The sequence below is a fragment of the Salmo salar genome, chromosome ssa09 (genome assembly GCF_905237065.1).
Source record: "Salmo salar chromosome ssa09, Ssal_v3.1, whole genome shotgun sequence".
Lineage (NCBI taxonomy): Eukaryota > Metazoa > Chordata > Actinopteri > Salmoniformes > Salmonidae > Salmo > Salmo salar.
Genome location: NC_059450.1, coordinates 38,962,475 through 38,989,318, shown reverse-complemented (window position 1 = coordinate 38,989,318; position 26,844 = coordinate 38,962,475). Strand labels below are relative to the sequence as shown.

Sequence of the window (26,844 nt, the reverse complement as noted above, 5' to 3'; positions counted from 1 at the left end):
TTACTGCAGTAGCTACAGCGTTACTATACAGATATAATAGCAGCTTCATGTCTAGTGTTACCAGATGAAATAGACAACTACACGGTTACTATACAGGTATAATAGCAGCTTCATGTCTAGTGTTACCAGATGAAATAGACAACTACACGGTTACTATACAGGTATAATAGCAGCTTCATGTCTAGTGTTACCAGATGAAATAGACAACTACACGGTTACTATACAGGTATGGTCAAGGATTTGACCAAGTCATTTCTCTGGAACAAAGATCTCCAACACGTCTACTCTGTAGTCAGGAACATTGAATTACTGTATACTGTATGACCAACTGGGTTGGTATTTGTAAAGCATTAATAAAACACAACCATTTGTTTCCCCACACAGGAAGAAATCAATGGGGATTCGCAGAAAGATGTAAGCTAAAATTAATATATACACACACACACACACACACACACACACACACACACACACACACACACACACACACTGGGGGTCACACACACACACTGGGGGTCACACACACACACAAAGACGCCATCTGGTCCCCATTGTATTGGGTCCTTTTAGGAGACAATTAGGAATAATATTACAGGGTCAGTCATGAATACATGAACAGAGTTCACTATGAATCCACAAGTGGTATTGTTAAAACTGCCACCTGATGAGCTTGGTTAAATTACTTTCAAAAGGACTTGAAAAGCTTTTAATCATCTTACAAGGAATTTCCATTAAGCATATCCCCCCCTTCTACTTACTATGCCTGTAATATGTGGTTGTCCCACCTATTTATCTTAAGATGAATTCACTAACTGTAAGTGGCTCTAGATAAGAGTGTCTGCTAAATGACTACAATGTAAAATGTAGACTTAGAACAGTCCACACGACAGAGAGAAGGGTTGGGGCCTAGCACTGAACTTCCTCCCAGTTCAACCGGTTCAGATATTCAGTCTTTACACTCCAAACTCCACAGCTGCTAAACCATCTGTCAGAAACATGGGTATAATGCTTTTAGAACTATTCTAATCTATAGTGGATGGCTGATAATGTACATAAAAGTCTAATGTATTGTGTAAGCAAGTAGCTTATCTAAACTGGGAAGAAAACCAAAACCCCTGGGGAAAAAATAGTAAAAACACAAGACTAACACAGCTAATGTGTGCATTAAAAACTCTTAGTGTTACTGCTGTAAAACAGGAAACAGTTTATGCACATTCCCCCCTCAGGATCACATTATTCTCGTAAAAAAGGAAAAAAAAGAACGTTTTCTCTGCACTTGTGAAAATCACCGCTTTCACTTTCCTTTCATAAAGAGACCGTTTCCCTTTAAGCTGCCAAGAGACAACAGATGGGCAGTAGCAACTCTAGTGGAAATACCTGAAGTCAGCTTATTCCTCTCGCTGTATGCGGGTTCATCTCTAATGCACGCTCTCCACCACAATGTTAGCAAACAAATAATGCAATGCACATACCCATACACGCCGGCACACAATCCTTTTAATCCAATGTGGGGGCTGAAATTTGTTTACCCCCACTCCTGGGGTAGAGGAGATCACTCAATAAAAATAAAGAAAGAAGCATGAACATTTCTTTGTCTGGAAATTCAGGGTCAGGTGACTGAAGACAGGAATTCTGGTTGGCTAAAGAGGACTTGCAAAATGTTGGCAGACAGCCAAGAGGCTGCCTTGCAAACAGGGCTGGAAATATGCTGCAAACCTCATCTTCATCCTCATATCCATAGCTGGGGCTGGGGGAGGGGTTATGAGAAGAATGAGGGGCGGGAGGAAGGAGAGAAAAGTCCACGGTAAGACAAGAAAGGCACTTAAAAAGAGTGATCCCTCTCTCTCTCTGCGAGAAATGGAAGAACAGAGTAGAAAGGAATTGGTCCCCTTTAAGCTAACCCTTTCAGTTCAGACAGCTCCTTTCCTTCTCAGTCAACTCCACAAACACGGTGAACCTGATGCCTTGTCCCCAGTAGCAGCAACAACAACAGCCAAACCAGCCAGCTTCTTCTTTACCTCTTCTGTTTAGTCCTGGGAAAAGGGCTGCTGCAATGCCATCACAACAAATCCATCCTTATGCTAATGTTATCACAAAGAAATAAAATGTATATCACAATATACTGACTATTTCTTCTAACACATGTTTATTTCTATGCAATGCCCTCTTTATGTTATCTTATGATTTTTAAAGCCGCTAGTTGAAAGAAAATCTGCTTCTATATTTGTGAAATGAGAGCTGCTGTGCCTAACCTCAACTGCCTGTTTCTGTGGTTCTTTACCACGTTTCACTCGCCAGACCCCAGCATGTCCTGCTAATTTGCAAATAATTCCCCCCACCAGACACTCTTATGGGTTCTTCCCAAGCCTGCTCCAATGGCAGGGCTGAGGGCTGGAGGGGTGGGCTGAGAGACAAAATGGTAGCCCCCATCTTGTTGCCATGGACACAGCCACTCATTATGTAACAGTGACAGTCTCACTACAAGTTCTGGCCTTACTACCTGGAGTATTATAGTCTGATGTGAAGAGGGAGGGAAGGAGGGAGGGAGGGAAGGAAGGAAGGAAGGAAGGAAGGAAGGAAGGAAGGAAGGAAGGAAGGAAGGAAGGAAGGAAGGAAGGAAGGAAGGAAGGAAGGAAGGAAGGAAGGAAGGAAGGAGAGATAGGGAGGGTGGGAGAGAGAGAGAGAGGGAGAGGGAGGGAGGGGAGAGCAAGAGAGAGAGGGAGAGAGGGAGAGAGAGGGGGAAGGATGGAGAGAAGGGGAGGGAGGTAGAACGAGAGAGGAGGGAGGGAGGGAGGGAGGGAGGAAGGAAGGAAGGAAGGAAGGAAGGAAGGAAGGAAGGAAGGAAGGAAGGAAGGAAGGAAGGAAGGAAGGAAGGAAGGAAGGAAGGAAGGAAGGAAGGAAGGAAGGAAGGAGAGATAGGGAGGGTGGGAGAGAGAGAGAGAGAGAGGAGAGGGAGGGAGGGGAGAGCAAGAGAGAGAGGGAGAGAGGGAGAGAGAGGGGGAAGGATGGAGAGAAGGGGAGGGAGGTAGAACGAGAGAGGAGGGAGGGAGGGAGGGAGGAAGGGAGGAAGGAAGGAAGGAAGGAAGGAAGGAAGGAAGGAAGGAAGGAAGGAAGGAAGGAAGGAAGGAAGGAAGGAAGGAAGGAAGGAAGGAAGGAAGGAGAGATAGGGAGGGTGGGAGAGAGAGAGAGAGAGGAGAGGGATGGAGGGGAGAGCAAGAGAGAGAGGGAGAGAGGGAGAGAGAGGGGGAAGGATGGAGAGAAGGGGAGGGAGGTAGAACGAGAGAGGAGGAGGGAGGGAGGGAGGGAGGGCGGGAGGGAGGGAGGGAGGGAGGGAGGGGAGGGGGGTGGTGGGAGGAAGGAAGGAAGGAAGGAAGGAAGGAAGGAAGGAAGGAAGGAAGGAAGGAAGGAAGGAAGGAAGGAAGGAAGGAAGGAAGGAAGGAAGGAAGGAAGGAAGGAAGGAAGGAAGGAAGGAAGGAAGGAAGGAAGGAAGGAAGGAGAGAGAGAGGAGGGGGTAGGGAGGTAGAGACAGAGGGGAGGAGGGATGAGTGAGAGGGATAGGGAGATAAAGATAGGGAGGGAGGTAGAGACAGAGGGGAGGAGGGATACAGAGAGAGGGATAGGGAGAAAGAGATAGGGAGGGAAACATTTCTAAGGATTTATGACATATTGTTTTGAAAAATAGTTATTAATGATCTGAAATGAAATCGCACAGCTTGAATAAGCAGTAGAGTACATTACATCACATTGGGTTAGTAGGAGTAGGAATGCTGTGTAGTCACATTCAGGAGGAGGCATGGTTTCAGAAACTACCAATGCAATAGCCTATTATAGGGATGTACATTTGGCAGCCACATTACTGCAACATAAACTATAATGAAGTGGTTGTAACAACAGAAGAACTTGCTTATTAGTCTCGATATTGTAAATTAACTTAATTAGTCTCAAGATTGTAAATTAACTTTATTAGTCTTGATATCGTAAATTAACTTTATTAGTCTTGACGTTGTAAATTAACTTGGTTTTCTCTCCTTAGTTTGCATTATTACTGGATTTCCAATTAGTTTATTACATGGCTAATAAACTTAAGCTCAATTTGGATTCAGGTGGAGGCTAGATTAGTCTTTAACTGGTGCAAGTCCATGCCTATAATGTGACTTTGGGCTGTATAGTGGGAACCAACCTGAGGCAACAAAGCACAAAAGTGAGCAACAACATAGCGGTCATTTATCATTGGTCAGTAATGGTGCCCTGAAGTAGGTCCTACAAAGACACAAAGACAGGAAGGAAACTGTGAACTCAACCAACCTACAAAAACAATGAAATAAATGGTATCTCTATGATATATCAATGACCTATCAAATACACTTGGCTGTGAGAGAACCCAACAAATACCGGCCCACTTTGCTGAGAATGCCCTGTCTATTGGACTCTTGGAATCTTGGTAACCCTGCCAGACAGCTCTGGAACATTTGTGGTCCCTGAAATCAGGTTTGAACAACAGGATGGCTAGAGAGGACTGGGAACAAATCATCTCCATAACAATTCAGGGCCCACTAGGGCTGAAACCCAATGATTCAAATCTTTGGAGTCAGCCCTAGAGCCCACACATAAGCCCCACAATTGTGAAAGATATCAACATCGGGCACATTTGGCACCCCCAGGGCACATTTGGCATCCCCAGGGCACATTTGGCACCCCCAGGGCACATTTGGCATCCCCAGGGCACATTGGGCACCCCCAGGGAACCCCCAAGACCCATTGGGCACCCCCAAGACACACTGGGCACCCCCAAGACACATTGGGCACCCCCAGGGCACTCCCAAGACACATTGGGCACCCCCAAGACACACTGGGCACCCCCAAGACACATTGGGCACCCCCACGGCACCCCCAAGACACATTGGGCATCCCCAAGACACATTGGGCGCCCCCAAGACACATTGGGCACCCCCTGGGCACCCCCAAGACACATTGGGCACACCCAAGACACATTGGGCACCCCCAGGGCACCCCCAAGACACATTGGGCACCCCCAAGACACATTGGGCATCCCCAAGACACATTGGGCGCCCCCAAGACACATTGGGCGCCCCCAAGACACATTGGGCACCCCCAGGGCACCCCCAAGACACATTGGGCACCCCCAAGACACATTGGGCACCCCCAGGGCACCGCCAAGACACATTGGGCACCCCCAAGACACATTGGGCACCCCCAAGACACATTGGACACCCCCAGGGCACCGCCAAGACAAATTGGGCACCCCCAAGACAGATTGGGCACCCCCAGGGCACCCCCAAGACACATTGGGCACCCCCAAGACACACTGGGCACCCCCAAGACACATTGGGCACCCCCAGGGCACTCCCAAGACACATTGGGCACCCCCAAGACACACTGGGCACCCCCAAGACACATTGGGCACCCCCACGGCACCCCCAAGACACATTGGGCATCCCCAAGACACATTGGGCGCCCCCAAGACACATTGGGCACCCCCTGGGCACCCCCAAGACACATTGGGCACACCCAAGACACATTGGGCACCCCCAGGGCACCCCCAAGACACATTGGGCACCCCCAAGACACATTGGGCACCTCCAAGACACATGGGGCACCTTTAAGAGTCAAACCCTGCCTGAGACGGTGGGTGGTACTGTACTCACCTCCATCTTCCACTTGGCCAGCCACTCCTCCCTGGTCCTCTTGCTAATGTAATATGGGTCACCGGCCTGGAAGGTTACTCTGGGCATGGGCCTCTGACGAAGACTGACGGAGCCACGCAGCCTGCCTGTTCCAGGGCCTCCAACTCCCTGTTTAAAGGGATACAAAGAACACCGGAATAAAGAAATTAACTAACGTACTTGTTTTCTGTTTGTTTGTTCTGCTTTTTCCATGGTTGTAGAGGAGGAAGATGACTCAGGCAAACAGTTTCATGCTATCACTGCTGAAACTGCTGGCTAGTACTGTTGCTAGTTAGCCAGAGAAGCAATATTTTGCTCTTTGTCTTTTTTGGGGTGTGGGCGGAGAGGGGCTGCGTGGGGGGGTGCTCCAGAAAAGGATGATGACTCATTGACAAAACTGCAGCCCAATGCAGACAATGTGTGACTGGTCAAACAGCAAGGAGCACAAACTGTCTCTTCCAGAGCCCTGGCAACCCACTATACTGTCTCACTCTCTACCAATCACAGCCTGGCTTGGCGAGCCTGCAGACGTCATTGGCCAACGCAAGGACCTTCCCATGTCGGACTGGGCACCAAGTGTATTTGATATCTCAGATCTATACGCCAATAGTTACCATTTCTTTCACAAGTCCAAGAGGTCATGATATTGTAAAAATGATATCGTAAAAGGAGAACAGCACTTCCCCCTAGTTCAGCATCATCGCCAGCTAACATCACCACCCCCAAAGGTCAGTCTGAAGAGGATACATCCCATCTCCAAACGTTTCCAGGAGGGTGTACTTGTCTGGACAGCAGTCTGAACGTTAGGCTAGATCCTCCATAGGATTGATGGAAGCATCGGCTGGAGGGAGATTCTACCATTGTTAAATTCATGCGAGAAGCTGGAGAAGTGGGCTGACTGATTGACTGGTTGATGGATGGATTGATTAATTCATTGATTGATGATGTAACACAATCCAGCATAATGAAGACAGTGGATGACTTACCTGGTTCTTGGCTGTATCACCTCCGTCCTCCTTCTGCTCCACATCTAGAGGGAAACACAGTGAGTGACACTGGAGCAATCATTCAATAACGTGTTCCTGTGGGCGAGCCAAAAGTCAGAGTAATCTCAGCAGATAGGAGACGAGAGAGACTACAGCCACAGTCACCTTGGCATTGACAGAGAAAACAAAGCCACTCAGCAACACAGGACCAATGGATCTCCTCAATCATTCATAAGAGTTCTACCTGACCCGTAGGTAGTCACTTGTGGGCTAGCTAAGCTTGTCACAATAGCCTGTCACCTTAGCAGCACATATAAAAGTCTGCCGGCTGGGTTAGAAGTCTATTCACCACATGGCATCATTGTCTTAGGAAAGTTAGACGTGTCAGAACGACGTAGCTGTCTGAAGACAATGTCCATGGCCCCCCGAAGATGACCTTAATTCACTCTGGTTCAGACTCTCAGCTGCCAGGTAGAAACTAAAGCCACAGGTAATTGAACATCCCTGTTGTAGGCCCTTTCCCAACATCCCTGTTGTAGGCCCTTTCCCAACATCCCTGTTGTAGGCCCTTTCCCAACATCCCTGTTGTAGGCCCTTTCCCAACATCCATGTTGTAGGCCCTTTCCCAACATCCATGTTGTAGGCCCTTTCCTGTGAAGTTCAGGCGCCTCAATGTGCTGAGGGACAGAGAATAGACAAGTGCAGGTGCTGCTGGTACAGTCAGTCAGCTAAAGAGATGGAGGCTGAGATGAGTTGATGCAACAGAGGTTTGGTGTGGTAAAACCATGATGAGGAGAGGAGAGGCACAGATGGTTGCTATTACCATAGCTCGTACCATTTCACAACCCCTCGCCACTAAGCAGAAAAAAACAACAACACACTGCTTCTCTTGTGTGACTAGGTCCACATAACATCTCTGCAGGGATCTCTACTCACTTGATGGAATTGAGCCAGTATGGACATGTGCAACACGAACTAGTCCATGCCTTTTTGATTACATGCACTCTGTTTCTGGAACAGTGTTGTTCCAACGACTTCACTGTAATAAAGTAGTAATACTTATAGTAGAAACAGAAGTCTCTCTCCAACAGCTTTCACACTCACCATTCACTAACATGGTCCAATCAGTAGGGCATCATTCACTTCCCAGGCAGCATGACTATGTACATCCACACCCAGCCTGACTGAACGTCGCTGGATGTTTCCTATCTACACCTCACCCCAAAGAAATATGTTTTGCATTTCCTGTTAGAGCACATGGTTCGATTAAAACTAGCTGTCTGTCGTGTGTGTTCGCGCGTGTGTGTGGGCATGTCTGTCTGTGTGTGTGAGTGTGCATGTGTGCGCATGTGTGTGCGCATGTGTGTGTGTGTGTGTGTGTGTCTGTGTGTACGTGTGTGTGCGTGTGTGTGTGTGTACGTGTGTGTGTGTGTGTGTGTGTACGTGTGTGTGTGTGTGTACATGTGTGTGTGTGTGTGTGTGTACGTACGTGCGTGTGTGTGTGTGTGTGTGTGTGTGTGTGTGTGTGTGCATGTCTGTCTGTGTGTGTGAGTGTGCATGTGTGTGCGTATGTGTGTGTGTGTGTGTGTGTGTCTGTGTGTACATGAGCGTGTGTGTGTTTGTTTGTGTGTGTGTGTGTCTGTGTGTACGTGTGTGTGCGTGTGTGTGTGTGTACGTGTGTGTGTGTGTGTGTACGTGTGTGTGTGTGTGTACATGTGTGTGTGTGTGTGTGTGTGTACGTGTGTGTGTGTGTGTGTGTGTGTGTGTGTGTGTGTGTGTGTGTGTGTGTGTGTGTGTGTGTGTGTATGTCTGTGTGTGTGAGTGTGCATGTGTGCGCATGTGTGTGCGTGTCTGTGTGTACATGAGCGTGTGTGTGTTTGTTTGTGTGTGTGTCTGTGTGTACGTGTGTGTACGTGTGTGTGCGTGTGTGTGTGTGTGTGTGTGTGTGTCGTGCGTGTGTACATGTGTGTGTGTACGTGTGTGTGTGTGTGTGTGTGTGTACGTGTGTGTGTGTACGTGTGTGTGTGTGTGTGTGTGTGTGTGTGTGTGTGTGTGTGTGTGTGTGTGTGTGTGTGTGTGTGTGTGTGTGTGTGTGTGTGTGTGTATGTAGATGGAAAACTGCACCCTAAGCCGTAACATACCATACCTGGCCTGGAAATACAAAACCACACAGCCGTTGGTGGTGTGATAAAAATATACAGAAAAGGAAACTGACACACTTCCTGTAGGCTAAATGCTGCAGAAAATATACTTCCTCAAGTAGTAATAGTAATAAAATGTAGCTTAACCTATTCTCCACTAACAGTATGAACTTCAGAAACGAGGCTTTGTCCCAAATGGCACGCTGTCCCCTACACAGTGCACTACCTTTGACCAGGTCAGAAGAAGTTAAACTACATAGGGAATAGAGTGCCATTGGGGAAGCAACCTTGGGGCTTTCCCCACATATATGGCGGTGAATGAAATGAGTTCCTGAGGTCTGTAAGTCAGAGTGCCATATTGGCGGGGTTTGCACAACTCTTCTATTGGTTCCATTACACCAGGCAAGCTCAATCGAGCCCAGATAAAGGTTTTGAAATAGTTTTTTGAATAGTATTGAACCCAGGTCAGCTGTGATTACAAAGGCGTGTGATCCATTATGAAGCAGCATTGTTTACCTGCTTGCGCTCAGCAGAGCAGAGTTGAGGTTAACCAAGGACCATGGACACTACCCAACTGAAACAGCAGAAGACCAGGTCACTATGACTAATGACTTTTAACCACATTCAACTAGAATGAATACAACGGACGTCCCCATTCAAGTCAATGATGGCATAATGGGTGGACTGGCAGCCATTTTGTAACCATGCCAGGAAGTACAAGCAGGAGGTGTATCTTTCACACTGTGCTGTGATTTGTTGAGTCAACTCAACTGACATAACAACAAATACATTCCATTGCATGAGCTTCATGAGTTAACATCATTTTAATGAACATTCTACATTACCATGGAAATTATTGCATCAAAATACCAGGCAGCTATTGTGAGTGTAGCCATGAGTTTCCCAGGGTTACAGCTTCCAAGCCTGTTCTATTTCTAGAATACGTAGAGCAGCAAGAGGCTGAGGAAGGGAGAAGGTCCAAGGAAAAAGCTACTGACTCACATTCACAACAACAGTCTTTATAGCTATGAACCCTCTTGAGCAGTGTGCACATTTGTGGAACAGGGTTGATACGCCCCAACAAAAACAATACACTGTTTTCATATCAACCCTCAATATCGATTGAAAATGTAAAGAAATACTGCATGTAGCTGCTACACATCACAGGACGTAATGACACAACATTGAGAAACACAGAATACAACCATATTATTACCATACCCTGAAAGACCATGACAGACCAGCTGAAGAAAACACAGCAGACTGAAGAGTTGTATCATCCAGCCCCATTACAACACTTGAGCTCTGAGAGGCCTGTGAGTACATCCCAAATGGCACCCTATTCCCTATATAGTGCCCTACTTTTGACCAGGGCCCATTTGGTACGCCGTCTCAAAGTCCCCTTTTACCCCGACATGCAATTTGGGACGCAGCCCATGTTTCCTGTTTCAGCTACCCTGGGGCTGTCACTGAAGTACCGTACACAGCCTTTACACTCTACACTCACTGGACCACGCTCATTAAGAGAGGCCTTTTCAACTTGGTTCTCTCTTTCTGCCTCTACCTCTCTCTCTCTCTTTCTGCCTCTACCTCTCTCTCTCTTTCTGCCTCTACCTCTCTCTCTCTTTCTGCCTCTACCTCTCTCTCTCTCTTTCTGCCTCCATCTCTCTCTCTTTCTCCCCCCACCTCTCTCTTTCTATCCCACCCTCCTTCCACCTCTCTCTTTCTATCCCACCCTCCCCCCACCTCTCTCTCTCCCTAACCTCCCTCCCCCTCTCTGTCTCTCCCTCCCGCCACCTCTCTCTCTCCCTCCCCTCACCTCTCTCTCTCTCTCCCTCCACCTCTCTCTCTCCCTCCCTCTCTCTCCCTCCCTCCACCTCCCCTTTTCCTCTATCTCACCATTTTTATCTCTCTCTCGCTTTCCCTGTCCACCTCTCTCTTGTTCTACCTCCCTCTCTAAAGATTGTGTATGGTACTTTATCTCTCTTTCTCTCTCCACCTCTCTCTTTCCCTCCCACTCTCTCTCTTTTCTCTTCTCTTTCTTTTTCTCCACCTCTCTCTCTCTCCACCTCTCTCTCTCTTTCCCTCCCACTCTCTCTCTCTTTCCCTCCCACTCTCTCTCTCTCCACCTCTCTCTCTCCCTCCACCTCTCTCTCTCTACACCTCTCTCTCAGTTTCATCAACAGGAATAAGTGACTAAAATAACCAGAGTGAAGCAGGCAGAGTGGGGGTTACTTTACGTTATAGTGGCTTCTGCCAAGGTCAGGGAGTTTCTGTTACGTTGCAAGGAGAGGAGGGAGGGAGGGAGGGAGGGAGGGAGGGAGGGAGGGAGGAGGGAGGAGGGAGGGAGGGAGGGAGGGAGGGAGGGAGGGAGGGAGAGAAGAGCTGGCTGAGACTATGTCGGCACTATGTCGGCATCCCAAATACTCTAATCCCTAACAGTGCACATATGAGCCCTAGTCAAATGTAGTATACTATGCGGGGGAAGAGGGTGCTATTTGGGACGCATCCTGTACCTTGCCAGTTTGGGGGCGTTCCAGCTCTCGTATTCCTAGTGCTTATGCAGTTCACCTAATCCTTCCCTCTTCCTCTCCTCCTCTCTAAACTGCTGTAGTTATCAAGCTGTGCCCTGTAGATCAGGGATCATCAACTAAGTTCAGCCACGGGACTATTTGTTTTGTTGAGCGGATGGTCAATTACACATCATTTGTGGACTGCAAATTGACCGCAAGAAGCCAAAACAGATATAATATTTTACTAAACACAATCGTTTCAAACCTTGCTTCCATTTGTATATGTCATTCTATTATGTGTGGGAACACTGTGGAGCAGATTTCAAATTGTAATCACTTGGAGCTGATTTCCTGTCGTTTTTACAGTCTTTTATGTCCAACAATGAGAAATTCCCAAACAAATATAGATTTTTTCGGGGCTCAGAAATCTTGGGAGGCCAAATAAAAGCACCAACGGGCCACCAGTAGAGGAACCCTGCTTTGGATGGATGGCAGAACCCCTTCCCTTTATTCAACCTGCTATGTATCCCTCCCTCCCTCCCTCCATGTGAATTAGGTTCATTTAGAGAGGTACGATATCTGGCCATACAGCATGTGGATTAGGTTCACTTAGAGAGCAATATACCCATACACAAACTCGGCCCCAACAGAACAGAGGCTGGCTCTCTCTCTCTCGCTCTCTCTCTCGCTCTCTCTCTCACTCTCTCTCTCTCTCTCGCTCTCTCTCTCGCTCTTAGTGCATGCTGGGAGTTTTTTGGAGTTTGAGTGTTTGGTGTGGAGAGCTCTGTCCTAACTAACTTGGTCTTTTCTTTCAATTAAATTTTTCTATGGTGGAGGGTTAATGCAATATTTGTTTTAGCGGTATCCACAATTTTTTCAAAGTTAGGGTGGAAGAGGACAGACTAAGTTTCCTGGGGTTTGGAAGGTGTGTTGTGAGCGATGGCTTCTCAGCCTAGCGCGGAGGCGACGCTGTCGATACGGCATGGATTCAGGTGTGTTCCTGAGAATGGAGTTAAGATGGAATATACCTTATATCGCGGTCAGTGAACAGGTAGGAGCTGAATTTATACATTCTGCTTCTAGAATGAACAAAGCTGTGGTTTTGTTCATGAAAAGAGCAAATTTGGTTGGTAGGCTAATTGCTAGTGGAATATTTGTAAGGGATGTGTTGGTGCCAGTTTCACCTCTCTCTACCCCTTCGACAAGAGTGGTAGTTGCAAATTTGCCTCCATTTATTACGGATTATCAAATCAGAAAATAAACTTTGCCTATTGCTGTGGGGGATGCCCTGACCAGAGAGGAAGGGCAGGTGGTCAGGGTGGGAGATAGAGATGAGGAGGAAAGTGAGTCTGAGGAAGAGGATGATACGTTTTTTTTTCAGACTCCTCTTCAATGGGCCCGCAGCTGACAGCCAGTCAAGCAGAGGGGTCAAAGTACACGTTGAGAGAACTGACAAGGTTCCTTAATGAGACCAAGGGGAAAAAAGTTAATCTTGAGGCTTTTTTTTCTGATCCGAGAAAGTTTGTAAGATCAGTACAACATGCTATGAAAAATGAGGGGCATGGTGTCCTCTCACCCAGGAAACGGTTTAGGTTGAGGAAGTGGGTCACAACAGTGCGTAAAGGTTTACCTTTAGACACTGTTTAGATGTATATTTTCTTTCTGACACTGGGGCTTTTTGAGCTTTGCTATTGGTCTCTTTCTTTGCTGGCTTTTCTCCCACTTCTTATGGAGACTCTTCGGGTAGTCTCGCTCAATATAAATGGCGCCAGAGATGCGGGAAAGAGGAGTGTGTTGGGTGAATATGTAAAACAAAACAAAGTACAGGTGTTGTTTCTGCAGGAGACGCATAGGGATGTGGTGAATGAAGTAGATTGGGGGCTCTGGTGGAAAGGGGCAAGTGTGTTGAACCATGGGACAAATCTTAGTGCAGGGGTGGCAGTCCTTTTTGCACCGGGTCTGTCTGTAAAAATGTGCTCCTCAAAGGAGGTGTGTAGGGGTAGGCTGCTTGTTGTTAAAGCAGAAATTAACAACATGGGGTTTGTCTTTATAAATGTGTATGTGCCTAACACAGGGAGAAAGAGGGGTTCTATTTGGGAGTCTTAGACAGGAACTCTCACAGGTAGCGCCTGAGGAGACGCTGGTGGTTGGAGGGGACTGGAATTGTACAATGGATTTTACAAAAGACAGATATGGGGAAGAGCCTCATTTAGTGTCAGTGGGAGTGTTAAGGGACATCATTAATCAGTTCAATCTAGTGGATGTTTGGAGAACTAAACATCCCAACACAAGACAGTATACATGGGTGAAGGTATTTGGGGCTAGGGTGAGTGCAGCCCGACTTGATCGGTTTTATATGTCTAGGAATCGGAGCAATAGGCTGTTGGGCGTTACCATTCTCCCGGTGGGGTTTTCGGATCACCACATAACCATTGCTCGGCTGTCTATTTCACCAGGGCCCCGGCAGGCATCCTATTGGAAGTTCAATGTAAAGCTCTTACAAGATGCCACTTTTTGCTCAGGTTTCCAGACCTTTTGGGAAAGGTGGGGGCAGGGAAGAGAGGTGTATGAGTCTCTGAGTCAATGGTGGGATGTGGGAAAAGTCCAAATTCGGCTTTTCTGTCAACAGTACACAGCTCTCTCATCCTCAGAGGCTAGGAGAGTATTGGGGAAACTCGAGCGTAGTATTAGTGAGATGGAGGTAGAGATGGTGGGGCAAGGCAATATAGGCCTCCAGGCTAATTTAGCTGAATTACGTAAGTACCTGGGCTGTTTTTTCCAGGGTAAAGCAAAGGGAGCACTTGTAAGAGCTAGGTTCTCCATGCTCAAGGAGATGGATGCTCCCAGCTCCTTCTTATTTGGTTTGGAAAGACAGAGCAGTGAAGCCAAGGGTATGCATTGTCTACGGCTGTCTGATGGGCGGGTGACCTCTGTGGTGGGTGAGATGCGGGAACGGACTGTGGAGTTTTATACTGAGTTGTATAGGGCAGAAGTGTGTGATCCTATGTGTGCTCAGGTCTTGTTCGCAGGACTCCCTAAGCTCTCTCTGGCACAGAGGGATGAAATGGACATTCCTCTGTTGTCCCATGAACTGGCAGAGGCTGTAACCCAGATGTCCCCCAGCCGTGCACCGGGGGTCGATGGACACCCAGTGGAGTTTTATAAAAAATTCTGGGGAATAATTGGACAGGACTTCCTTTGCGTGTTGCGTGAATGCGTCGGGGTAGGAGAGTTGCCGATGAGCTGCCGTCGGGCGGCTCTGACTCTCCTGCCCAAAAAAGGGGACTTGTGTGAACTTAAGAACTGGAGGCCTGTGGCATTGCTCTGTGCGGACTACAAGATATTTGCCAAGGTCCTCTCTAACAGACTGAAGTCCCATTTGGACTCGATAGTACATAAGGACCAATCATATTGTGTACCGGGACGCTCAATCACGGACAACTTGTTCTTAATCAGAGACATGTTGGACTTGTCGAGAAGTTCTAATGTGAACTTTGGACTGGTCTCTTTAGATCAAGAGAAGGCTTTTGATAGAGTGGACCATGAGTATCTGTTTAATGTGATGTCTGTCTTTGGGTTTGGGAAGAGTTTTTTGACCTGTGTGAAGCTGTTGTATGCTGGGGCGTCATGTATGGTTAAGGTGGGAGGGGGGCTCAGTAGGCCAGTCTGGGTGAGACGGGGCATTAGACAAGGATGCCCTCTATCTGGGCAGTTATACACACTAGCCATTGAGACTTTTTTAGGACTGCTATGCAGGAGACTGCAGGGAGTGTGCTGGACAAGCATGGATGTGGTGACAGGCATAGCAATGTCAGCGTATGCAGATGATGTTTCTGTGAAGGTCAGGGATGGTCAGGATATGCAGGCACTAGAGACTAGTCTGAAGGTGTACGAGGGAGCTTCATCAGCTAAGGTAAACTGGGGCAAGAGCAAAGCTCTGTTATGTGGGGCATGGGGGGATAGGGCCCCTCCTCTGCTTCCAGGGGGTTTGCAGTGGGGTTGTGAAGGGCTTAAAGTGTTGGGGGTGTACCTGGGCTCGGAGAACTGGGTCAGGAAGAACTGGGAGGGGCTGTCACAGGCAGTGGTGTCAAGACTGGCCAGGTGGAGGTGGCTCCTGTCCCAAGTGTCATATAGAGGCAGGGTGCTGATAATCATCAACCTGGTGGCATCTTCCCTGTGGCATAAACTGGCTGTCCTCAACCCCCCCGTTGGTCTGCTCGCAGACCTGCAACGCAAGCTGGTGGACCTTTTCTGGTCGGGCCATCACTGGCTGAGGGTGGCCGTGTTGTACATGACCGTCCACGAAGGAGGACAGGGCCTGGTGGAACTGGAGAGCAGGATGGCTGCTTTCCGGCTAAAGGCGGTGCAGAGGCTGCTGTACCATACTGATGTTGGCTGGAGGGAACCAGCACGCGTGCTGCTGAGGAGAGCTGGCGGATTAGGGTTGGACCGGCAGCTGTTCCTCATGAAGCTGGAGAGGCTGAGTACAGCAGGTCTCTCAGATTTTTACTCTGCGGTGCTGAGGGCCTGGCAGCTGCTAAGGCCCACACGAGAAGGGGGTGTGGAGCCTGGGCTGTGGGTGTGGGAGGAGCCCATCTTCAACAACCCAGCCATCCCTTTGAGATCAGTTCAGTCGGCCACCCTGCAGAGGCAACTGATGGCAGGGGCTTTACAAAGGCTGGGTGACCTGAGACTGCTGGGAGAGGAGGGGTGGAAAACCCTGGAAGTCTTGGCACAACAAACAGGAATAACGTCTCTTAGGCTGCTGGAGAGATTCCTGGAGGAGGTCCAGGAGGCACTGTCTGAGCCAGTAAGGGGGGTGTTTGAGTGGCCAAAGGGGGAGGGGCCACCAATGTTTCCGCCACTGCAGGTGACGGCAGAGACTGGGGACTGGCAAGGGGGTCTGGAGGACTTGTTAGATTTTAACACTCCGAGCCTGGGGGAGTTTGAAGGGGTGGGAGGTAAAGCCCTCTACAACCTCTGCATTAAGGTGAGGAACATTAGGAGCCTAACAGGAGTGAAGGCACATTAGTGGTAGGGGGTATGTGGGGCGGAGAGTATGGTGGGTTTTAGATGGAGGGGGCTCTACAAACCCCCAGTACCAAAGAGGTCAGGGGACCTCCAGTGGAGGGTTCTTCATGGAGCCCTGGCCACTAACAGCTGGTTGGCACGGGTTGAACCAGGAGTCGGGCAGGGGTGTCCTTTCTGTGTAATGAAAGAAACTGTGATTCATGTGTTTTCTGTGTGCACCAGGTGAATGCCATTAATGTCTCTGTTGGAATGTCTGTGTGAGAGGTTGGGGGAGGTTTTTACGGTTGGGGTGTTTAAATGACTTAAATGTAAATGTAAATGTATTCAAATAAGGAGAAGGCCAAATGTGTTTTGTTGAATTTTCTGTTTGCTCAGGCGAAGTTAGCTATTTGGCTAACAAGGAGGAACAGGGTGAAAGGTGGGGGGATAACAGACCCTTTATTATTGTTTAATGGGATGGTCTCTGCGCGCCTTAGGGTTGAGTTTGAGTTCTATAAAATGATAAAAAGTGTGGAGATGTTTCAGGAGATATGGTGTGTTGGGGGGGGCTGTCTGTATAGCTGGGGAAGATGTTTTGGATATACGGTTGTAGAAGTGGGTACTGTTTTGGGTATTGTGATGTTGGTTTGTATCATGTGGTAGATGGAAAGGTGAGTATGTTACATGTATGCAGTACATATATTTTGGTGTTTTATTTTTAAGGAGGGGGTACGTTTTTTTTTATGAAATGAGAAAGTTCCAGTAAAGAAAGACCAAAAGTCAAAAGTCTCTCTCTCTCCAAATCTATTTAAAGCTTTTTACACGGTTACTATCTTTTGTTTATTTAACATGTTCTACATTACTGTGTTAAATTCATTCACAGTGAACACACCCGAAGAATAATTCAAAATGGCCACAGTGTTCAAGGAGAAACCATACATTGTTCATTTTCATTCACTTGGTATTGCCTGTCAGTTCAGCCAGTGCAGAGCTGGCTGTGCCAGGAATGTAGTGAGAATGAAGACAGTAACGTCACCAAGCAGGAGGCAGGACTCACATTTTGTTGGGCGCTCCAGTTTCCGCCTGCCTCGTTTCTTGCGTGGCGGAGTTGTCAGAGTCTCCTCTTTGTCTTTCTCAGAGTCGTCCTGCTCGTCCCGGCTCGGCTCCCGGCTCGGCTCCCGGCTCACTAGAAACCTGTTCTCGAGGGAGGGGGGGCTCCGGCTCTGATGCAGGAGGGTGGGTGGTCCCGGGGGGCCGTCTTCAGCCTGACTGGCACTGGGGGAACCAGGGATACCTGGTAACCCGTTCTTCTCTGGACCTTTCCTCTCTTGCTTGGGGCAGCTGCTGGCATCAGCCTGGGTCCTGTTTCTGTCTGTGTTCCCGCCGCTGGCATCAGCCTGGGTCCTGTCTCTGTCTGTGTGCCCGCCGCTGGCATCAGCCTGGGTCCTGTCTCTGTCTGTGTGCCCGCTGCTGGCATCAGCCTGGGTCCTGTCTCTGTCTGTGTTTCCGCCGCTGGCATCAGCCTGGGTCCTGTCTCTGTCTGTGTGCCCGCCGCTGGCATCAGCCTGGGTCCTGTCTCTGTCTGTGTTTCCGCCGCTGGCATCAGCCTGGGTTCTGTCTCTGTCTGTGTGCCCGCTGCTGGCATCAGCCTGGGTCCTGTCTCTGTCTGTGTGCCCGCCGCTCATGACTCCATTCTGCACCTGCGACACAGACACTCTCTCTCTTTCCGCTGCCACCCCGGTGAGACTGTTGCCCCCGCCTCCGGGCACACTGTCCTTCACAGACACACTGCCCTCCGCCTGCAGGTAAAGGAAGGAGATAAGCTATTAGGAAGATTATATTGGAGTGGATATAATTGCCAATCACTTTCACGTTGTTAGCCAATTCCCTTTAAGGACAATGGAGTCATTTTTATTCTATAAGCAGTTAGTCTTGAGTACAAGTATTTTGTTTAAGTTTCACTGCATCACTTTAATCTTTATTTGAATGAAATGCACAATTCAGTATATTGGTATGCTTCAGTAGCCTGAGGTCCTGTCTGCCTCCCTCCTATAACCGTTGGAGCTCCAAACATCAGTCAATATAGTCAAACTGTACCAATAACCTCATGTAGATAATTGTATTACAGTGAGAAACACTGTGAACTCGCTGTGCATTGGTTGTGTGTTGTAACTCAGCTATTTACAGCATCACTGTAGAGCAGAAATATCAGAGGAATGTTGGCTTTTTGTCAAAGGCAGGAAATCTTTCATTTTATTGACGTGGGACTCGCCCCTGGAAACCATTTCATTCTGTAAAGAGAAGTATTTACTAATCTCTGTTCCAGCAGAAGAACAGAGATTCTCCAACCCAATGACACCATAGCTCAGCCAAACAACATGATCTGGCTGGTATTATCTGCACGTGATTCAACTACATTGTAAATCTATATAATCATATATCTATATCACCAGGCATGCCTCTACTCTTTTCAGATAAGTACATATAAAAATCACATGTCAAGTATCTCATATAACATGTTGATCACAAGATTTACACCTCTTTTTAGTGACCTAGAAAATGAACTCCTTTTAAAATGCTTGAAGAAGAGGAAATGTGAACTGGTGGGAGAGCGATCTTTTCTCCGCAGTGTCTCTGCTAGAGACTACTGCCTAAAAATAGTGTTAAAAAGCATTTCGGAGACAATTCCATTACTAGGTCATAGCAAAGGAAAGTAGAGCATGTCTACTAGCGAGATGAGATTGGCCTGTCTGTCAACACTGAGATTGGCCTGTCTGTCAACACTGAGATTGGCCTGTCTGTCAACACTGAGATTGGCCTGTCTGTCAACACTGAGATTGGCCTGTCTGTCTACACTGAGATTGGCCTGTCTGTCTACACTGACAACATCACGTCTGAAGCGTCCATCGTCTCAGACAGACGGAAGGACGGACAGATGCAGAGTGAAAGAAAGACAGAGACAGAAAGACAGACAGGCAGGCAGAAAGGCAGGCAGGCAGAAAGACAGGCAGGCAGACAGGCAGGGAACGAGATCGAGACAGAGACAGAAAGACAGACTGGCAGGCAGGCAGACAGAGAACGAGAGAGAGGCAGAAAGACAGACAGGCAGGCAGGAAGGCAGGCAGGCAGGCAGGGAACGAGAGAGAGACAGAGACAGACAGGCAGGCAGGGAACGAGACAGAGACAGACAGACAGGCAGGCAGTCAGGCAGGGACAGACAGACAGGCAGGCAGTCAGGCAGGGAACGAGAGAGAGACAGAGACAGACAGGCAGGCAGGGAACGAGACAGAGACAGACAGACAGGCAGGCAGTCAGGCAGGGAACGAGAGAGAGACAGAGACAGACAGGAAGGCAGGGAACGAGACAGAGACAGACAGACAGACAGGCAGGCAGTCAGGCAGGGAACGAGAGAGAGACAGAGACAGACAGGCAGGCAGGGAACGAGACAGAGACAGACAGACAGGCAGGCAGTCAGGCAGGGAACGAGAGAGAGACAGAGACAGACAGGCAGGCAGGGAACGAGACAGAGACAGACAGACAGGCAGGCAGTCAGGCAGGGAACGAGAGAGAGACAGAGACAGACAGGCATGCAGGGAACGAGACAGAGACAGGCAGACAGGCAGGCAGTCAGGCAGGGAACGAGAGAGACAGAGAATGAGAGACAGACACCCACACAGAGACAGGTGAAGTATGTATCTGACTCTGTTAGCAACAGTCTAATGCCTAATGAGACAAGAGATCTGACACTTTAGAACATGTTGATGTTGTGGAAAATGATTTTATTATATCAGACTAATGACTGTTTATTTTCATTCCTTACCAGGCTCTTTAGAGAAGCCAATCCTAACTATACTGCGATGTGGATGGGGTAGAACTAAAACATATCCATTGTTAAATCCAGAAAGCCGATGTTCTGAAAGAGCTTCAAAATGTGGACCCGTACAAATCAGCTGGGCTAGACAATCTGGACCCTCTCTTTCTAAAATTATCCGCCGCAATTGTTGCAACCCCTATTACTGTTCAACCTCTCTTTCATATCGTCTGAGATCCCCAAAGATTGGAAAGCTGCCGCGGTCATCCCCCTCTTCAAAGGGGGGACATTCTAGACCCAAACTGTTACAGACCTATATCCATCTTGCCCTGCCTTTTATAAAGTCTTCGAAAGCCAAGTGAACAAACAGATCACCGACCACTTCGAATCCCACCGTACCTTCTCTGCTTTGCAATCTGGTTTCCGAGCTGTTCATGGGTGCACCTCAGCCATGCTCAAGGTTCTAAACGATATCATAACCGCCATTGATAAGAGACAATACTGTGCAGCTGTATTCATCGACCTGGCCAAGGCTTTCGACTCTGTCAATCACCACATTCTTATCAGAAGACTCAACAGCCTTGGTTTCTCAAATGACTGCCTCGCCTGGTTCACCAACTACTTCACAGATAGAGTTCAGTGTGTCAAATCGGAGGGCCTGTTGTCCGCACCTCTGGCAGTCTCTATGGGGGTGCCACGGGGTTCAATTCTCGGGCCGACTCTTTTCTCTATATACATCAATGATGTCGCTTTTGCTGCTGGTGTTTCTCTGATCCACCTCTACGCAGACAACACCATTCTGTATACATCTGGCCCTTCTTTGGACACTGTGTTAACAAACCTCCAGACGAGCTTCAATGGCATACAACTCTCCTTCTGTAGCCTCCAACTGCTCTTAAATACAAGTAAAACTAAATGCATGCTCTTCAACCGATCGCTGCCCACACCTGCCCACCCGTCCAGCATCACTTCTCTGGACGGTTCTGACTTAGAATATGTGGACAACTACAAATACCTAGGTGTCTGGTTAGATTGTAAACTCTCCTTCCAGACTCACATTAAGCATCTCCAATCCAAAATTAAATCTAGAATCGGCTTCCTATTTCACAACAAAGCCTCCTTCACTCAAGCTGCCAAACATACCCTCGTAAAACTGACTATCCTACCGATCCTTGACTTTGACGATGTCATTTACAAAATAACATCCAACACTCTACTCAGCAAACTGGATGCAGTCTATCACAGTGCCATCTGTTTTGTCACCAAAGCCCCATATACTATCCACCACTGCAACCTGTATGCTCTCGTTGGCTGGCTCTCGCTTCATATTTGTCGCCAAATCCACTGGCTCCAGGTCATCTATAAGTCTTTGCTAGGTAAAGCCCTGCCTTATCTCAGCTCACTGGTCACCATAGCAGCACCCACCCATAGCACGCACTCCAGCAGGTATATTTCACTGGTCACCCCCAAAGCCAATTCCTCCTTTGGCCGCCTTTCCTTCCAGTTCTCTGCTGCCAATGACTGGAAACGAATTGCAAAAATCACTGAAGCTGGAGACTCATATCTCCCTCTCTAACTGTAAGCACCAACTGTCAGAGCAGCTCACAGATCACTGCACATGTACATAGCCCATCTGTAAACAGCCCATCTTACTACCTCATCCCAATACTGTTATTTATTTTTGTTGCTCCTTTGCACCCCAGTATCTCTACTTGTACATTCATCTTCTGCACATCTATCACTCCAGTGTTTAATTGCTAAACTGTAATTATTTGCCACTATGGCCTATTTATTGCCTTATCATACATCATTTGCACACACTGTATATAGACTTTTCTATTGTGTTATTGACTGTATGTTTGTTTATTCCATGTGTAACTCTGTGTTGTTGTTTGTGTCGCACTGCTTTTCTTTATCTTGGCCAGGTCGCAGTTGTAAATGAGAACTTGTTCTCAACTGGCCTACCTGGTTAAATAAAGGTGAAATAAAATAAATAAAAATTTGTCAAGCTATTTTCAGAGAACAGTTCTGAAAGCAAAATCCACTGATTTCTCACTGACATAAGAAAAAAAGGAGAGCATTTAACCGAAACATTGTGAGAAGAAGAGAGACAGAGTTAGAGAGAGAGAGACAGAGTGAGACAGAGAGTGGAGACAGAGAGAGATAGTGAGAGACAGAGTGAGAGAGAGACAGAGACAGAGTGAGACAGAGAGTGGAGACAGAGTGAGAGAGATAGTGAGAGACAGAGACAGAGTGAGAGATAGTGAGAGACAAAGACATAGTGAGACAGAGAGTGAGAGACAAAGACAGAGTGAGAGATAGTGAGAGACAGAGACAGAGTTAGAGAGACAGTGTGTGTGAGAGAGAGTGAGAGACAGTGTGTGAGAGAGAGTAAGTAAGAGTGAGAGATACAATGCTTTCTGTTAGTACCAGGGTGTTACACAACACGAACCAATGACCTTTGACCCAGTGACCTACAACTGGCCCCTGCCAGAGGTCACAGTACATTTGGAAAGTATTCCGACCCCTTGACTTTTTCCACATTTTGTTACGTTACAGCCATACTCTAAAATTGATTAAATAAAAAGAGGTGAAGTGAAAAGTCAATAGAGGCGACTCCGGGATGCTGGCCTTCTAGGCAGAGTTGCATAGAAAAAGTCATTTCTCAGACTGGCCAATAAAAATAAAAGATTAAGATGGGCAAAAGAAGACAGACACTGGACAGAGGAACTCTGCCTAAGAAGGCCAGCATCCTGGAGTCACCTCTTCACTGTTGAAGTTGAGACTGGTGTTTTGCGGGTACTATTTAATGAAGCTGCCAGTAAAGGACTTGTGAGGTGTCTGTATTTCAAACTAGACACTGTACTTGTCCTCTTCCTCAATTGTGCACTGGGGCCTCCCACTCCTCTTTCTATTCTGGTTAGAGACAGTTTGCGCTGTTCTGTGAAAGGAGTAGTAGACAGCGTTGTACAACATCTTCAGTTTCTTGGCAATTTCTCGCATGGAATAGCCTTCATTTCTCAGAAAAAGAATAGACTGACGAGTTTCAGAAGAAAGGTCTTCATTTCTGGCCATTTTGAGCCTGTAATCGAACTCACACATGCTGATGCTCCAGATACTCAACTAGTCTAAAGATTGTCAGTTTTATTGCTTCTTTAATCAGAACAACAGTTTTCAGCTGTGCTAACATAATTGCAAAAGGGATTTATAATGATCAATTACCCTTTTAAAATTATAAACTTCGATTAGCTAACACAACATGCCATTGGAACACAGGAGTGATGGTTGCTGATAATGGGCCTCTGTACGCCTAGATATTCCATAAAGAAATCAGCCGTTTCCAACTACAATAGTCATTAACAACAGTAACAATGTCTACACTGTATTTCTGATCAATTTGATGTCATTTTAATGGACAAAAAATGTGCTTTTCTTTGAAAAACAAGGACATTTCTAAGTGACCCCAAACTTTTGAATGGTAGTGTCTTTTTTTTTTTTTTATCTAAGAATTTCAATATTTCTTCATCATACTTTCAATATCAAACTTTCAGACGTTCAACATCACAGTCTCCATATATTTCTTAACACTGGTAGTTGTCACTGCACTGTGTGTTGATTGATCAGCTGAAATCCCCTAGCTAACTGGTCAGTTTCAGTGAGATGAAATCCCCTAGCTAACTGGTCAGTTTCAGTGAGATGAACTCCCCTGGCTAACTGGTCACTTTCAGTGAGATGAACTCCCCTGGCTAACTGGTCAGTTTCAGTGAGATTAACTCCCCTGGCTAACTGGTCAGTTTCAGTGAGATTAACTCCCTTGGCTAACTGGTCAGTTTCACTGAGATGAACTCCCCTGGCTAATAGGTCAGTTTCAGTGAGATGAACTCCCCTGGCTAACTGGTCAGTTTCAGTGAGATGAACTCCCCTGGCTAATAGGTCCGTTTCAGTGAGATTAACTCCCCTGGCTAACTGGTCAGTTTCACTGAGATGAACTCCCCTGGCTAATAGGTCAGTTTCAGTGAGATGAACTCCCCTGGCTAACTGGTCAGTTTCACTGAGATGAACTCCCCTGGCTAATAGGTCCGTTTCAGTGAGATTAACTCCCCTGGCTAACTGGTCAGTTTCAGTGAGATGAACTCCCCTGGCTAATAGGTCAGTTTCAGTGAGATGAACTCCCCTGGCTAACTGGTCAGTTTCAGTGAGATGAACTCCCCTGGCTAATAGGTCCGTTTCAGTGAGATTAACTCCCCTGGCTAACAGGTCAGTTTCAGTGAGATGAACTCCCCTGGCTAATAGGTCAGTTTCAGTGAGATGAACTCCCCTGGCTAACTGGTCAGTTTCAGTGAGATGAACTCCCCTGGCTAACTGGTCAGTTTCAGTGAGATTAACTCCCCTGGCTAACTGGTCAGTTTCAGTGAGATGAACTCCCCTGGATAATAGGTCAGTTTCAGTGAGATGAACTCCCCTGGATAATAGGTCAGTTTCAGTGAGATGAACTCCCCTGGCTAATAGGTCAGTTTCAGTGAGATGAACTCCCCTGGATAATAGGTCAGTTTCAGTGAGATTAACTCCCCTGGCTAACTGGTCAATTTCAGTGAGATGAACTCCCCTGGCTAATAGGTCCGTTTCAGTGAGATGAACTCCCCTGGATAATAGGTCAGTTTCAGTGAGATGAACTCCCCTGGATAATAGGTCAGTTTCAGTGAGATGAACTCCCCTGGATAATAGGTCAGTTTCAGTGAGATGAACTCCCCTGGCTAATAGGTCAGTTTCAGTGAGATGAACTCCCCTGGATAATAGGTCAGTTTCAGTGAGATTAACTCCCCTGGCTAACTGGTCAATTTCAGTGAGATGAACTCCCCTGGCTAATAGGTCCGTTTCAGTGAGATGAACTCCCCTGGCTAATAGGTCAGTTTCAGTGAGATTAACTGGTTGAAGTGCTTCCATTACCCATTTAGAAAAATTGCTAATTAATAAATTGACGACAGCCTATATGCCCTTCACCTATCTGTTTCATGTCTCAAGTAGTCCGTGAAAGCCAGCATGGATAAAATGCAATAATTAAATAATAATAGCCATATTCTAATAATTCTCATGTGCCAACATATCACCTCGGTGAAACTTGCACTCCTGTAGAATTTAAATAATTGGATGATGAAACTCGCAAGAGAACAATTTCCAATGACAACTCTGTGATTCACACAGCCTCCGACACAGTGTTTCCCCTACCACAAATTGTATATTCTGCTAGCTTTACAATAAACATACAATGTGTGTGTGGCCTTCAGGTCTGCATGACAGTGTTTCTGACACTTTGTTTATTGATTGTTGTGAAAAAGTCAAATAAAGATATTATTACAAATGATCTACTTACAGTGATCTGCTTGTGTTTTCTCCCAGCAGGCCGGCCCTCTTTACAGCTGGTGTTGCTTTTAGAGGATTTCTCTTCTGGTGCCAGCTCTTTGTCCAGTATCGTGCTCTCCCTCTATCAAACAATGACACAACACAATATTATCAATCTCATATGAAGAATCAGGTAGAATCAAGTAGAATCACTGTAGAATCACAGTAGAATCAGGTAGAATCACAGTAGAATCAGGTAGAATCGCAGTAGAATCAGGAAGAATCACAGTAGAATCAGGTAGAATCGCAGTAGAATCAGGAAGAATCACAGTAGAATCAGATACAATCAAAGTAGAGTCAGGAAATTCACAGTAGAATCAGATATAATCAAAGTAGAGTCAGGTAGAATCACAAGTTCATAAACCAACCATATTGAAAATGTGACATCAGTCCCCACAACTAGCTAATCTAATGTGTCAACTTTGACCCCAAAATTGTACCCCGAATTCCCTGTATAGCTCTACTGTAAACGTTCCAAGTCTTCACAGCTTCACATGAACAGTTTAGAATCGCAAGTTGACAGGAAATGCATAGTAAGCATCACCCATAGGATTGACAGGCAGTTTGAATGTGTAATGCGATTCTAATTGTAGTATAACAGTATACAGTATTTATCCATTCCAACTGTTAAACAGTTTAAGGTCTCTCAATAGGTCTCCATCCTATTCCGCTTTAGGATGAAGACAATAGGACACATGGGATGTGAACGTCTCTTTGAGTGCGGGACAGCACAGAGCCTGATCTCACCCAGACACATTCCCCTATTGACACTGTTACAAAGACACTGCTTGTGTGTGTGTGTGTGTGTGTGTAGACCCCGTCCAGCACGTTGCATTTGATTAATGTGTCCATCCCGATGCAGCACCCCTGGGGTTTTCTGTCCACCCGATGCAGCACCCCTGGGGTTTTCTGTTAATCCCGATGCAGCACCCCTGGGGTTTTCTGGCCATCCCGATGCAGCACCCCTGGGGTTTTCTGTTCACCCCGATGCAGCACCCCTGGGGTTTTCTGTCCACCCGATACAGCACCCCTGGGGTTTTCTGTTCACCCCGATGCAGCACCCCTGGGGTTTTCTGTTCACCCCGATGCAGCACCCCCGGGGTTTTCTGTCCACCCCGATGCAGCACCCCCGGGGTTTTCTGTCCACCCCGATGCAGCACCCCTGGGGTTTTCTGTCCACCCGATGCAGCACCCCATTGGTTTTCTGTCCACCCCGATACAGCACCCCTGGGGTTTTCTGTCCGCCCGATGCAGCACCCCATTGGTTTTCTGTCCACCCAGATGCAGCACCCCCATTGG

At 47.3% G+C, this 26,844-nt stretch overlaps 1 protein-coding gene across 8 annotated transcripts in view; it reads right to left on the bottom strand.

Moving 5' to 3' along the window:
• The window catches only part of LOC106611330 (DNA (cytosine-5)-methyltransferase 3A), a 61,637-nt gene that overhangs the window by 30,892 nt on the left and 3,901 nt on the right, over positions 1-26,844 (bottom strand). For 5 of the 8 annotated variants that reach the window (XM_014211429.2, XM_045723655.1, XM_045723653.1 and 2 more), the window contains exons 3-6: positions 25,517-25,627; positions 17,392-18,133; positions 6,671-6,714; positions 5,667-5,813 (exon numbers count right to left, since the gene is read on the bottom strand). In XM_014211429.2, the coding sequence (XP_014066904.2) occupies positions 5,667-5,813; positions 6,671-6,714; positions 17,392-18,133; positions 25,517-25,627 (1,044 nt within the window). Of the gene's footprint in view, positions 1-5,666; positions 5,814-6,670; positions 6,715-7,774; positions 7,899-17,391; positions 18,134-25,516; positions 25,628-26,844 lie in introns of those variants that run through there. The other 3 variants (XM_045723654.1, XM_045723657.1, XM_014211424.2) reach the window with 3 other exon arrangements.